General features: G+C 33.7%; 1 protein-coding gene across 3 annotated transcripts in view; it reads right to left on the minus strand.

Moving 5' to 3' along the window:
• Positions 1–3617: 3617 nt before the first annotated feature.
• Positions 3618–15951, minus strand: part of LOC124368763 (F-BAR domain only protein 2-like) — a 114780-nt gene continuing 102446 nt past the window's right edge. For all 3 annotated transcript variants that reach the window (XM_046826115.1, XM_046826114.1, XM_046826113.1), the window contains 5 exons: positions 15035–15179; positions 10030–10232; positions 9250–9479; positions 6423–6540; positions 3618–5266 (listed from right to left, as the gene is read on the minus strand). In XM_046826115.1, coding sequence (XP_046682071.1) covers positions 6434–6540; positions 9250–9479; positions 10030–10232; positions 15035–15179 — 685 coding nt within the window. In that variant the 3' untranslated portion in view covers positions 3618–5266; positions 6423–6433. The remainder of the gene's footprint in view (positions 5267–6422; positions 6541–9249; positions 9480–10029; positions 10233–15034; positions 15180–15951) is intronic.

Genomic DNA, 15951 nt, shown 5'->3' on the forward strand with positions numbered 1-15951 from the left:
CCTAAATTGTTCATATATATCAAGAATAATATAGGCCCTAAAGTCCTTCCTTGAATTACACCGGACTGAATGCTTTTCCTTGAACTCTTACGAATAGCTTAAACGCTCATGTTTCAGCTAACAATGACTTTACCCACTTTAAAAACGTTCGGATAAATCCCTTTTAAAATACTACAGTCAACACATTCGCTGCGGGTTACACACCGGCGGTTAACAATGCAATTGCAAGCTTCAAGCCTCGTTGTTGCTTAGTTATCTGTTGAAATCAATTTGGACCGTTTTCGCATAGTTGTTCAAGTCTGTATTTATATAGGGTTACGTTGATTGGGAATTTTTGGGTTTACAGGTAACTTGTACAATGTAAACAGGAATTTTTAAGAGTTTTGTTTTGGAAACATATATAATAGTGGTATAAAGTCTTATTAGTGTTTACACAATAATCAGACTGGGTCTGACAAGTGACACGCTAAACGGTGGCGGAAAGGAGCGGAACTAATACAACAGGTGTAGTAGCCTTAGTGTCGAAGAACTCCGCTAGACCGCTACTATACTTGTTCGACCTTATTTTAGTTTATTTGTGTTTATTGACCAGTTTAAAACGAAACAATGGATCCTGCCATCCCTGGAACATCTGGTTTGCAAGCCGGTGAAATAATACATAATGTTGAACATTTAGACAGTAATCTGAATAAAGATGACGATGTTTAACAGGTTATGGATGATGAATATGACGACACTGATGATGAGTAGGGGGAAATCAGTGAACCTGATGAAGATCCAGACATTTATTACACTGCTCCACAATGGTCTATAACAACGACAAGCATGAGGTCAATCGAATTCACGAGAACTGACATATTATTAGTAACCGTACCAGGTGAGGGGAAACCAATTGATTGGTTTAACCTTATGGTTGACATTGTTTTCCTTGAAGAAATTTGTAAGTATAGACATGAATATGCTCTTCAGGTTTATTTCAAACCTACTCTGACACCCAAGTCAAGAATAAATTTGTGGAAAAAATTGGTAGTGGCAGAACTCAAAGTTTTTATGCTTTAGTACTGCATATGGGCACGATTTGCCTAAACAGAATCCAAGATTATTGGAAAATAGATCCACCATTTGGTCTACAGTGCTTCAGAAAGAGTATGTTTAGAAATAGGTTTTGAAAATTTTCCACTCCCTTCACTGTAGCAAAGTACCGAACGAGGGACAAAAGGAGAACTCAATCAAAAACGTGGAACGTGAATAGTGAATTATTTTAATAATAAAATGAATCAGATGTATTACCCACAAAAAGAATTATCTCTCGATGAAGTGATAGTCCTGTGGCGTGGGAGGTTCTTTTTTCGCCAGTATATTAAAGGTAAACACCATAAATATGGTGTCAAACTTTATACATTGATAGAGCATCAAGGACTAACTTTTTTTGAAATTTTTGGTCTATGCTGGTTCTGATGATGAAATGTTGGTGTGAAGGGACACACAGAAAAAGTAGTCATGCATTTGTTGAAGGGAAAATTATGGAACGGGCAGTCTGTCTTTATGGACAATTTTTATAATAGCTATAGTTTGTTCCTCTAGGCTCCTCGCACACAAAACCTATTCCACAGGAACTTTGCGGCAAAACCGTAAACTTGTCCCAACTGACGTAAAATCAGCAGCACTAAAAACTGGTGAAATAATTGCCAGATATGGGAATAATGTCATGATTGGCAACTGGAAGGACAAACGTGTTATGATGTATATCTCTACAGAGCACAAAAACAAGATGGTAGATTTCGTGAACAAGAGAGGTAAAAAAAAACTAAAGCCTCTGCCCATTATAAAATATAATGCATTTATGAGTGGAGTTGATAGAGCTGATCAAATGCTCAGTTACTAACCCTGTGACAGAAAGTCGATGCGATGGTACAAAAAAATTGTCATCCATATTACACAAATGTTGTTGTTGAATGCCCATGGCTTACACAATATAATTAATAAATGTTTTATTGCGAGAACATAGTACATGTTATGGCAATCGTCAGGAAACACAATTAAGCTAAAATTTTCCACTCATTCTTGTATCAAAGTCCCTTTCAAACATACAGTTTTGACATTCACTCTCTCCCAGTCATTTGAATTGTTCCACCCTTTCCCCAGTCAGTAAACCAATTGTTAGGTCTTCCAATCGTGTGCCATAAACTCGTCTGTACTGTAAAATGCATGTGTGGTCAGTGTTGTTTTTAGACTAGTCTTAAATGGCTTCAGCATTTGGGTACTTTTAATCGAGCTTGGCAGTTTGTTGACAAATCGAACTCCTGCCTGAGAAGGCAGTCATTCATGAACTACTGTTCTGTGTCTCACAGATAGTCGTTCCTGCCTCTCGTTGCATAAGGATGGATTTCACTACCACTTATGGTTTCGCATTTAGACTTGAAAAACATGCAGGTTTCCAAGATGTAGAGGCAAGGAAATGTTAAGGGTTTCAGGTTTTTGAAAACTGGTCTGCACGACTTTCTCCATTGCAGTTTTGCAATTGTTCAGACTGTTTTTTTTTTAAGGATGAAAATTCTGGAAAAAGTTTGCGCTTCTGCAACCTCCCCACAGTGCCAACCCGTAGGAGAGGTGGGGGTAGATTAGTCCGTAATATGCCGTCATCAGTACCTGGGTTGGGCAGTATTCTGACAGTTTCTGCAAGACATAAATGCCTGAGGATGAACAAACATGGTCTATATGAGAATCCCAAGTCAAACCTCAATCTAGGTGTATTCCTAGGAATTTCATAGCGTAGACTTTATTGATTTCAGTTTCATCCAACATGACTGTTGGACTATAATCTGAATCTGTTTGTCGCAAACTAAATTTGATGAAAATTGATTTCAATGGATTTGTGATTTGTTTTCAGATTGAGTCGTTGAAATGAACTGTTTAGCTCAATGAAAGCCATTTTTTTAGTGCTTCTTGTGATTCTGAGTTGAGACAAAGAGTCGTGTCACTTCGACTTTGGGATTCGTCTACAATGGCCTAAAATAGTTCAATTGTTACTGAAATTGTAGCTATTCAATTAATAATCATGGAATATTGGAGAGAAATTGGTTGCTTCACAGGTACTTGTAAAAACTGTTTCACTCTCCAACTTCACGGTCTCAAAACACTGCTCTTTAAACTTAAATTAAAATGTATCAGGATATTGGACATTTTTCAGTGACTTAGTATGTCTAATGGAGAAATAATTATGTAAGTACTGTTCTGTTAGTGGTAGGTTTAATGGTTAGTTTTTGGCTTACTTTCAAACTCAGATATTTAGACTTTACGATCAAAGAGTAAGAGCTCTTTTCAAACCTGTTATTTAAACTTTCCAAAACAGAAAGATAATGCCAGGAGACTTTGATTCAATTCTGTGCCGTTAATGATATTTGAACATATCACAAAGATGAAATTCCAAATTAAATTTCACACAATGCCTTTATGCCTGAAACTGATGGAGCTTATTTTAAATAAACATTCCTCAATGTCTTCGAAACCCCAAGTTGTTTTGTTTCTTTATTTCCATCAATTAGTACATTTTAAAAATCTGTATATTACTACATTCATTTTGTTTGAAATAACTGGCATCAATAAAAAATATTATGTGAATATAAAACATTTATTATTTTCATAAACACAATTGTAAATAAAAACTAATATTACAAGATATCAGTACTCCTTTTCTTTGTGTTAAATTCTTTACTGAAAGCAAAAAAAAAAAAGGCAGTGGATAATTGGTATGACAAGATTATAAATATTTGGTAATAATATGTAATAAAGAAAGTATAACTCTGCATGAAATGAGTATTATAAACTAGAGTTACAGATATTTTTACATGTAATGATAGCTAATTTTAACCTGTTGTCATTTCATATTTATTTGGTTTCTCATGATTGGCATAAACAAAATATTTATGTACATAATAATACATTAATTATTTTCTCTGCCAACAGACACGCTGCTCATTTTTTATAACAAAAAATTAACCTAAATTAAAAATGAGAATTTGTTACACTTGAAGCTGAAAATCAATGCTTTGAAAAGGCAATTTTACCTGGAGATCCTGTTGTCATGGGAAATATCTATCATAACTTATACATAGCTTTGATTTGATTATAAAATAAAACAATATTATAAAACACACTATACATAACGCTTAGTTTGTAAGAAGATAAACTGCTTCCTTAACCTGCATCGTTTACGTTACACTTTCTGTATGTTTTAAGTTATAAACCTCTAACTAATTATGTAATAATTCTCTTTAAGACTATAATTAATAAAAGTTCTAAGTTAAAGCTCTTTCATGTGAAAGCCTATTATTATTACTTAGAAATAAAGTCTAATGAGGATTGTAAATCTTAAATGTAAAGATACCACAATATGCATGTGAACACTCGTAGATGTGTCACAAATCATTTGTGACTCCATATTGACTAATTTTTTACGAATAAATGTTTTTAGTGCATTTTTTTTAATGAAAAATATATTATGAAGATAAAATATTAAAATAACAATAATGGTAATTTGTATAGTGGTTAAGATGTATACAATATTCATATTATGGTTTCATTTAGAATTAACAAAGAAGTCTAATGTTAAGCTACTATTTTATAATTATACAAGCATATACAAACAAGAATAATATAATAGAAAAACAAAATGATGCAATAAATAATACATTTTTATTGTTTAATGAGCTTTGGTAATATATAATACATCAGCATCTAATGCGTAATGATCCACTACAATCATCAGTATTAACAAAAATGATAACAGAATATTATTATATATGCATGCTTTCAGCAACAGTTTAATTTCAGAATTGATTATAATATATTTACAAAATTTCATACTTAAAAATAAAATCTTACGAAATCATTACATAAATCTGTTTAGACAGCAGTAGTGTGAGTAACATTGCTATAAAGCATAATAAAATTAGTACATAAGTAACTGAACATACAGGGTTATATCTAAAAATACTTTGTATAAGCGATGTTTACTTCTTTCGCCCACTCACCCACACATGCATACATAAACTCATACATACTTACGCATGCACATAACCAACTTCTATTAAAAGATTTTTCTCTTGTACAAAAATAATTATCCTTTCTTACATGATGAGGTTCTATGTAAAATACTACAAATAACTGAGAATACACTAAAAACAATATGAATACAATACGGATTGCAAAACGACACTTGTCCCAAGTACCGTGGTCCACAGGTGACGCGGTACAGACACTGAGCCTAAAACAGAGCAATTTGTCATTATTGTACACTTCAATGTTAAGAGCAATGGACTCCTCCATTTTTTCCATATCTTTAAAAGAAGCAAAAACATTAAATAAATAAAAAATCAATTGAAACAAATTAATTAATTAAAAACCCCTTCACAACACCGATAATGAATTTCCTAAGATCAACAATAAATGTTTAATTCATCAATAATCCCAAAAAACTCATCCACTTTATAAAATGATTGACCCAAGAGGAAAAACCCAATTTGTCCTTTGAAAATATTATATTGGTGGATGTTTTGATATGTTAAGTTGTTTGACGTTGCCATATAAAGCAACAGTTTATACACAACTAAACAAGGGACTGTCACATCATGGAGCTGCTCGGTGAAGACTGTAAATTCAAACGTATTCTCCATTTATTCAAATTCTGACGTAAAATTATATCTAAAAGAGATCCTATATAGTTAGTTTATTATATTTGGCTTTTTCTTAAATAACTAAGAAACATATAGAATGAATAAAATCAAATTAAAACTCAGACATTTTTTATGTGAAAATGTTATATCTCTAAGCATAACACTGTGATTTCAATATATTTCTATCATATTTCATCCAAAAGGAAGTCAAAATATATTTAAAACGTTTTAGCATATAGGGAACTCTATATAGGAATTTTTAGCAGTGAACGTGTTAAGTGATCATTTTAATTGTTTAAATTTTAAGTGTAAACTTTGAAGCTTTCTAGTCACACTGTTGATACTAAGTTGTTTTTATATCCCTCTTTTGTGTCTTTTTATTTAATAAATTATGTATTTTAATTGATAAAATTTTAATTTTAAATACTAGAATAATGTTTATCTTCAGACCATAAATATGTGAACCATTTCAAGGAAAATAATTTTAGTTGATTATAGTTTTTATTAATATTATAGTGCATATTTACATGTTCATCAGTATGTATATTGTACACTAGTGTATTTAATGATAATAAAGCTTCTTGATTCTAAATTTATAAAACAGTAGCATTTAGAAAAGTTGTAACGTTAAATTAGGTGTTTTGCTGCATTAACATGAAATGAATTAGCAATTTTTCCTTAATTCTAATTTTTTAATAATTTTAGCACTAATTAATGAGAGAACTAAAGCAAGAAAGTGAACCGTACCAGTAACCCTGCTAGCAATCTGAAGATGAAGAGGAGTGGTTCTCGTGGTTCTCCTCATTGTTCTCATTACTCTCAGGATAGCGGTTCTTGTTGTTTGAGCCATCACATATGTATTTTCCTGGAATATTTACAAAATAAACTAGATTTTAATTAATGTAATACACAGATCGTACGACCTCAAGTCTGTTACAAACGTTACATCTATTGTGATATTAATAAAATGATTCACTCATCGTCTACTACAGAGCGCATGACATCTTATGTATGTTCAGTCTATCGATTACATCAAGGAATAGATATTTCTGAACTATTTCCATACTTCCAATCACGTTTTCTTATGTTAGAACATCTTTATATAGTTATAATTTAGTTTATAATTTCTTTTGAGTATTCCATTTTTATTTGTAGTTATGCATTTATATAATTAATCATATAAATATTTTTATTTAATTGTTGATTAAAAAATGTTTAAAGGTATCAAATTTGGAAATTTATGCAATACTATTTGTAAAAGAGATTCACATTTTAGGGTTTTAATGATTTATTGAGAAGTCTTTTACACTAATTTTCTTAAGAAGAGGCTGATCCTCTTTTAAGGCTCATTCTGCAGCCTTCATAAGCCACTGGCCCTGTATAAGGATCTTATCTAACAGAACAAGGAAAGTTGGTACAGTACAAGATCGATAGTACTAAATATTGCAAGGTCATAGACAGAATCTGAACATGCGCTAGCTCTAACTTGAATCCAAAGTTTGACAGCATATCTCGCTCGGTCAGGACCTCTCCAAAAGGTGTAATGAAGAATGTTGTCAGATTTTGTATTAACTAATTTGATTTTAAGATAAAACAAAATATTGTAAAATTTTAATTTTTTGCCTTCACACTAAATGAAGGAATTATAGCAATTGTAATAATGGATTCTAATGCAAAAGACTTTGTCTGCAACCAAAGCATCTTAAAAAAGATACCACAGATTATGATACTCTATCCAAGTTACAAAAGATACACAGCTGATTACTATACTTTATGTAAGTTACAAGAGATGCCGCTGATTATGATGATCTATCAAAGATACAAGATACCGCTGATTACCATACTTAATGTAAGTCAGAAGAGATCATTGATTATAATACTCTATCCAAGTTACAAGAGATGCTACAGATTATGATGGTCAATGCAAGTTACAATTGATATCAATGATTATGATTGTACACCTACGTTACTTATTGGCCATCTGTTATGTCCGAACTGCTTGTAGAGATTGACTTCAGGGTCTTGGTATATTGTCTTACTCAGTTAGGGTTCTTCTGAAGAAATGTTTCACTGACAATTTCTACATCATGGGGAAAAAGTCAGTGGTCATTTTGTCTTGTTAATTGGATTTGTGGTGCATAACACTTTGATAATCATTTATGCAGAATTAGATACTTTAATGCATTATATAACTATAAGTATACTTCAGTGTTTATTATTAACACATTCGTTGCGGCCGGTCCGCCGGCGGGCCCCGCGCGTCATGGCCTTGGAGCGGGCGGACTACCGCGCATCGCATTGTGTATAGGCTCAGTGTGGTTCAGCCACTCGCCGGTCGGACCGCCGGAGTAGGTCGGTACGCTACAGCAGTTTGCTTGTGATTCCTGTCGATCTTGGAACGTGGTTCGTTTGCGTCTCGCCACCACCCTACGGGGTCCGCCCGCAACCCCTGGTTTTTATTACTGTCTGTTAGTTTTAGAGTGTTCACTGTTATTTTAGTGTGTACAATAGTGTTTGTTGTGTGTGTACTAGTGTTGTACGATGAGTACAATGGATCATTCAATCCTGGACCGTCTGGAAACACCTCAGAAGCTACCCGCATCGAGTTAAAATTTGAAAATTTAGACGATGTCGATGTAGATGACCCTGTTCAACGCGCTGTGGATGACGTATCGGATGAGGAATCAGATGATGGATCGTCGGTAAATGATGCTGATGAGGACCCCGACATATACACTACAGCTCCACAATGGACAATAAACTTCAGGAATGAGACCTATAAAATTTACTAGGACGGACACATTGCTTGTTCCAATACCAGGAAATGGAAAACCAATCGGCTGGTTCAATATGTTATTTGACATTGTTTTTTTTGATAATATTTGTAAAACAACCAACAAATATGCCTTTGACGTATTATTCCAGCCGGATTTGACACCTAAATCCAGAATAAATAAGTGCGTAGAGTTAACAGTACCCACAGGAATACAGGAGTGACAACGCCAGGTGCTGTGGGGTCCACCAACGACTGATGACTCTGATGGCCAGAACACACATCAGGAGTTCGGATTTGTGATTCTAATGCCATTTCCAGACATTTCAACACATAAGGAAGGATTTAGTAACATAACATTTTTTTAGCACCTAATAGCGTCTTGATATAATTTTTCAGCAGCGAATGTGTTAAAGATGTTTGCCCTTGTTGCTTCAATTTTATTGCTTACTTTCTTACGCTGACTAGGCTGTCATATTTATCTCGTCTTGAGCACATCATGGTTAACACTTGCCAATAAACCATTCTCTCTTTAGAGTCAAATATTGCAGTCACTGATCTCTACAAAAGTAAACACTGACCCAATACAGATCCATGCCAGTAGAGATTACCGTTGTGGTTTGGATTTATACCATACTGTATGTTTTTTTTAATTTTTATAGTGAGTGGGCTATTGCATTTTTTAAGTTTCCTTAAGTTTGAAACAAATCAAAAACACCCTACACTTTCGATGATTTGGCAAAAAATATTTAAATAACATAAACTAGCTATGTTGTATAGTAATAGACAAGGGATACACACCTGACACGAATCTTTTCTTGACCAGCGACACCCTGTAGCCTGGACCCTGCAGTTCAAGGTCTACCCCAGAGAGGGTGGTGCCCTCGCAGTTAAACTGTACAGAGATGGTACCTATGGAGCTTGGACCCTTGGCCACCTCGAGCCGAGCTCGCAAGGAGCCGATTGGCCCATTCTCTGTCAGTTCCGATAGTTCTGTAAACCTCCAAATGGCACAGTTGTTCTCTTTGTCCCTGAAATGAGGAAGCATAAAATAAAATATTTTGTTGACTTACCTTTTTTTGGTTTGCTTTTACATCAAACAACAGTTATGACCTGGCCCTCATTATTAGGTCAGGTATTAACTTATTTTTGTACTGTAAGCAGTGTTGAGTAGTACTAGTAGTAGTTTGCTAAAAGTACTGTGCTACTTGTTTTATAAGTAGCAGCCCAACAAAAAAATATTAGTCAGTAGAAATCATGTTATTTTTTCCACTACTAAATTAAAATATTTAAAAACAGAAAGCATCCAATTATTTTCAGGGGGAAAACTCAAATTTTATAATAAGCCAGCTAACCTAAACTTTAGCCAAACATCAGTCATCCCATAACCGTGGCTGTCACGAATGATGCATTTAAATGAGCACTCAGGTTTCATTCCAAAATTTCTTACCTTATTTAGTTAGTTCACTTCTTCAATTTAATACATGAAATTTTAAAATGAATTGGCAAATATTACTGAAACAGTTCATAGAAATAATTACGGTACTCTATTTCAAAGTCGGTGGAGTGAGAATAGCGTACCATTCGGCATGCGGTTCTGCATTGATATTCTTCACTTCCCCGTCGACAGGCACGGTAACAGTGAGATTCAGAAGGGGGGAAGGGGAGCCCATGGCCTTCTTGTTGTACATGTAATCTATCCGGATGTCAGTTTGGTTGCGTTCACACTTCCAGTATGCAACTAACTGGAATGGACACGAGGACGCCCCAAATTTTGGTTTGATCTGAAATAAAATAACACGGTTAGCTGGCAAGTCAAAACACATTTACAATGAGTGTATTATGAAAGAGCAATCATTTGAACAGTAACCTTTATCTGTCTGAATTGTTTACAACTGTTATAGTAAAAAGATTACACAAATTATAATTTCAGTCTTGCTTAGATGTTTCTCAAACAAGAATTATACTGTTAAAATACATGCTATTCGTTATAACAAAATAATGAAGCATTGGGGGTTTAAGCTGCGATCGCATTTGTCGTATTTTGCTAAATGTAGCAAGAGAAAATGCGATGCTATTGAGAAAATCTCTCGCAAAATTGCAACATAAGCAAGAAAGAACAACCAACCGCAAAATGCATATCGAATTTCGAAAATCAGTTTACAACAATACAAATATTGTTTTTCCATTATATTATTATTTTAGTATCATTATACTAAGATCATATTTTCTCATCACATTTAATTTCATATACATATATAGTATTAGATAGACACTGTGCCACACCAACGGTCGGCAAACTGTCTGGTTGGAAAATGTCTGTATATTCTCTGATCAAAAAGAATAGATACACGAGTTTGAACGTTAACCACAAACTAACTAATAGAGCTAAAATTATGGGTGTTAAATTAAACTTACGCTTATTTATTTCTGCTTCCAGACATATAAAGCAAATTATTTACAAAAAATAACCAAGTTTTGTATCTGTAACAATGAGAGAAGGTACCGGTTTTGGCCAACACTAGTGGAGGCAACCCTCAGATGAAGCGCGTGAACATATATCGATCTTCATTCACAATTTCACAATCCGCGTTGTGTAAAATACAATGTTTCGAGATTAATCAGTTCTTGAATCAAGGAGCTGTCCGATTATGTCTTGGTTTTATAAGGATACGGATGCCTTGGATACGGAAAAAACTGTTTTTGAAATTTTCCCGGTTCTCAGGAAGATTCAGGGCTTATTCTCGGTTTATCCCGGTCCGTTAAATTCCCGGGTTTTTCCATTCGGGTGGCCACCCTGTAAACGTCTTGTCTTGGCTTCTGTAACTAGTACTGGAAATGTTTTGAGGTTATGTTATAGTCAGATGTTATTTTCAAATGTCAGATATTCGTGAAAGGTTAAGCATAACCAATCTAAGCAATTTGTTAATGATGTATATTGAAGGTACTGATAGAAATGTCCATTTCAATGAGGATTAAACATTGGTGTTTACAAAACAAAGAAGGCTACAGTTTGAATGATGTTAGTAGGGCCTAATTAGTTTTTTAAAGCTAAACAGATGTTAAAAGTTACTTGTTTTATAATAAATAAGAATACTATTTTTTTTACTATTTTACTTTGTATTTTAAACTGAGAAAAGACTTCATGTATTGGTATATTTTTACAATAAGTTAAAAATATTATTTTCTAACTATACTGCTTTTAATAATACTTCTTAACACTGAGGTTTTAAATATTTTAACAACAGTACATTTTTTAATGTAAATATTGGTTCTGGAGTCTTAAGTGTTATACAACTTCAGACTGTTTTTCGATAAGTATTATTGTAATCTTCGCAGAGTATCAGTACTATTAATTAGTGCTACAAGGCATTGATGCTAATAAGTCTCAAGAGATTGTAGCATTTCTGCTATGAAAATTTTCATCTCAGCTTAAACCCTGGATATTGACATTGAAAGAACATCCTACATAAAATTAATACACAGGGGCAATTTAAACTATCAGAATGGCTAATAACTTATGAATGGATCAATATACAAAAAACTCTGTACATAAAATTTTGTTGGTGCCGTAAGTAATTTTTTTCCTCCTCAGGGAGATTCTCTGCAAAGAGTTAATGGAAATGTACATAGCACAAGTTGCATATTACTTTCAAAAATAAAAAAAAAATCAAAAATCAAAAATATCTTTATTACGTTATCGTCAAGATAAGTATAGTGTCATACAATATTACTGAGGAGCAAGTACAATTCTGAGTAATTTTTCAAAAGTCTGGTTGAGTTTGCCAGCTCATGAATTCTTCAATGCTGTAGAAGGGTCGATTGAGAAGCCAGGTCTTCAAGTGACGAGCGAATTGTTGTTGATCCACTTTTTTCAGCATCTCTGGCAAACAGTTCCACATTTTGGCGCCGATGTAACTTGGCTTATGTTCAGTGCTGCGGAGTCGGTGCACAGGAAGGCAGTAGTCAGTGGCCCGTCTGGCGTTGTAGTGATGGAATTGCTCACCCCTTTCTGCTATGCCTGGAGTCTTGATGTGGACATACGTTACTGTTTCCAGGATGTACAGGCCTATGACTGTTAAGATTTTGAGGTGCTTGAAAGCATCCCTGCAAGACTCTCGTGGTTGGAGATTACCCAGTATTCGTATGGCTTTTTTTTGTTTCAAAAGTATGCGTTGCAGGTTGCCAGAAGTTGTCCCTCCCCAAGCTGCTATCCCATAGCGGATATAGGATTCAAACAGGGAGAAGTATGCAATCCTCGTGGTCATGGTGTTTCCTATATTTTTTATTCGTCGTATTACATACAGTCTGGTGCTTAGCTTTTTGCAGAGGTTGTTGATGTGTGGTGTCCAAGAAAGGTCTTGGTCAACTGTTACCCCAAGGTACTTGGTAAAGGTGGTGTCATCGGTCTCTGGTAGCCTTGGAGTTTTTTTTCTACACCTCCCTAGAATGAGCTGTTTTGTCTTCTTCTCGTTCACAACTAGGTCATTGTTATGACAATATTGGATAGCCATATTCACTGCTGTGTATGCATCTATTTCTAGTTGACCAGGAGTTCTTCTGCCGAGCAAGAGCACTGAGTCATCAGCATACATGATGCAGTTGCTGTATTCCTGTATATACTTAGGGAAGTCATTTGTGAAGAGAATGAACATAATGGGTCCCAGCACAGAGCCCTGGGGTACACCTCTTGTGATCTTTTTTGTCCTTGACCTGACCTTTTCCGTTTCTCTATTACTGTTGTATCTTAGCTCAACCATTTGTGTTCGTTCCGTTAAGTAGCTGGTAAACCATGCTTTTGAGGTTCCACGAATTCCAAGTGTCATTAACTTTTTCAGAAGGTGTTCATGGTCAAGACTATCAAAGGCTTTACTATAGTCTAGAAAAATGGCAGTTGATGTGTTCCCATCTTCATGCTGATCTAGTAGGAACTCTACAAGATTAATCAGTGCTGTGGTTGTAGATTTACCAGGTAGGAAGCCGTGCTGATATTCTGTTAAGAGATTGTTGTTTGAAAGATGTCCCCTTTGCTGGGACTTCAACAATGGCATAACAAAACTGATATTTGGACTAACTTGTATAATATAGCATAACCATATTGTTGTAAAATACAAACTTATTGGATATGAAACACTAAATAATCCACATTTTTTGTATGGTACAATGTTTGTAAAAAAATCAACTTAATAAACAAATACAACAAAGTATCGAAGGATAACATAAATACAAACAAATAAAAAAACATACATACAAACAAGCCAACATACATACAAACAATCCAACATACATACAAATCCAACTATATCCATACAATGTAAGTATTCTGACACTGAATATATAGAATTATGCTGGCTGTAACTTTTGACCCCAAAATCAATAATGTTGTTCTTTGGACCAAGAGGAACCTTTGATACCAAGCTTCAAATCTCTAAGACCTTTCTATCAAGAGTTATCATCCAGTTGGACAGACAGACAATGACAATTTTAAGAAGGACAGGTTCTTAATAGTTGATTTAGGGTAAAGAAACCTAAAAATAATTTGTCTGGAGTGAAGTTTCTTTAAATATTAATTTTTTATTTCTAAAGCCTTTTCACTCAGAAAGGCGTGCAATATAATATTGTAGGGCGCTTCTTGTAGCACATAAATCTTTACTGTCTTTATCATGAATTAATTATTTTTTTATAAAATTCAGGAATAACATGATATCACCTACTTAGAAATTAAAATTTAATAATTTTAAACAAGCATAATTTTCATAAAAGTTGGCCAAAATTCTTTTTAATGCCGTTGTTCTTGTCTTTTTTTTGTAATTACTCACCCAAACCTTTTAAATTATACACAACTTGACTTACACTTATATTTAATATTTTAAATCGACTCTTCAGACTGTCTCATAGAGAACTGAATAAATGCTGATGGTGTAAAAATGTTGAGATGGTGTCAATTATATAATTTGAAACACTTTAAAGCTATTACATTATTCAGTTAATACTATATAACAGCATATTTCTTAAAATACGGTGGTACCTTAATACTAAGCATTATTTGTATTTGGCATTTCAAATACAATCAATTATTTATCAAAGTTTAAAGAACCAGGAGCAACAACAACCAAACTGCCACAACTGTAATTAACTATTGTCTTGCTTTTGGATTTGCACTCTTTCATTTACTTGATCAATCGCTTTCTACCATTTTTAGACACATGAATCACTTCAAGGTGAGTCATAAATGAAATAACATATGTAAGAAATACTATGAGAAATATTATTTAAGTTGTAATAGTCATGTAAGCCTAGCTGGCACGAATCTCACTCTCTGACCGGCCGTAGGCTGGTTGAAACCCTCTTGCAGGCTGCTACTCTACAGTCTTTATTAAGTAAAATATTTACACAAAATTTATATGAAACAAGCCTTATTACACTCTGTTGCAATATTAAATCATTTTGATCTAAAAAATCGATTCACTTAACTAACCTCCATTATTTTGTACAATTGACATTGAATCAAATGCATGAATGAATATAACTTTGATTGATATAGTAAAACTTTGCATGGTAAACAAGCATACAATTTATGGCATACTTGATATTTGAGAATATCCACATTGAAGTAGGAAGCTGTTGGATTCTTCTCAGACTGCCTTTTGAGAAGGGCAGTTAAGGCACTCATGTTGAATTTGAAGACAGTCCAATACAACATATTTTCTATATATGGCTCTTCATAATCCCTGAAACAAATTCAAAACATTAAATTTCATTTTTCTGTTTTGATTGTTTAGAATCTGTTTATTTCATACAAAGTTGGTTTAATGTGAACGCAAAATTTAGATTTCCATCTTGACACATTTAAAATAATGTATGTGCATTTTATAACTTAGATGGTTTGAATTATATCAATAACCGCTCACTCATCACAGAGTGTGGGTCAGTTGGATTCCTCATGTGTGTTTTTTATTCCCCACTACGATTAATAAGGTCCTAAAGGGATGCTGTAATGGCATACATCACAAAGGAAAGCAGTAATGACTTTGGAGACACTTATAAGAATATGACAAAAAACAAGCTTCAGAGATGTTTTCCAGGTATGGAAGAAACTTTAGTAGTAATATACTGTACTTATTTCAAAGGGAAATACACAGAAATTGACTTGCCAATTTTAAAATAAAAAATTTCTTCACACTAGTCTCAGCTTTACGTGAACAAACTTGAAACAAATTTTAAACAAAATCAGTGTTTTGTATCAAATTTTAAAATATCAACCCTTTGACGACCACAGACAGGCGTTCAGATTTTCCATGTTTAACAAATAATTAAATCTTTACAAACATATAATAGTTTACTGGAAAATGTTTAACTAATAAAGATACTGAAATAGTATTGTCAACACCTTTCTTTGCGTAACGTGGTAAAGAATAAAACAATTTTACTTCACTTCAATCTGAACAAAACAATTTTACCAACTGCCTACAAAATTTCTTTTCTCAAAAACATAATTTTTAT

This window comes from Homalodisca vitripennis, chromosome X, assembly GCF_021130785.1.
Source record: "Homalodisca vitripennis isolate AUS2020 chromosome X, UT_GWSS_2.1, whole genome shotgun sequence".
NCBI lineage: Eukaryota > Metazoa > Arthropoda > Insecta > Hemiptera > Cicadellidae > Homalodisca > Homalodisca vitripennis.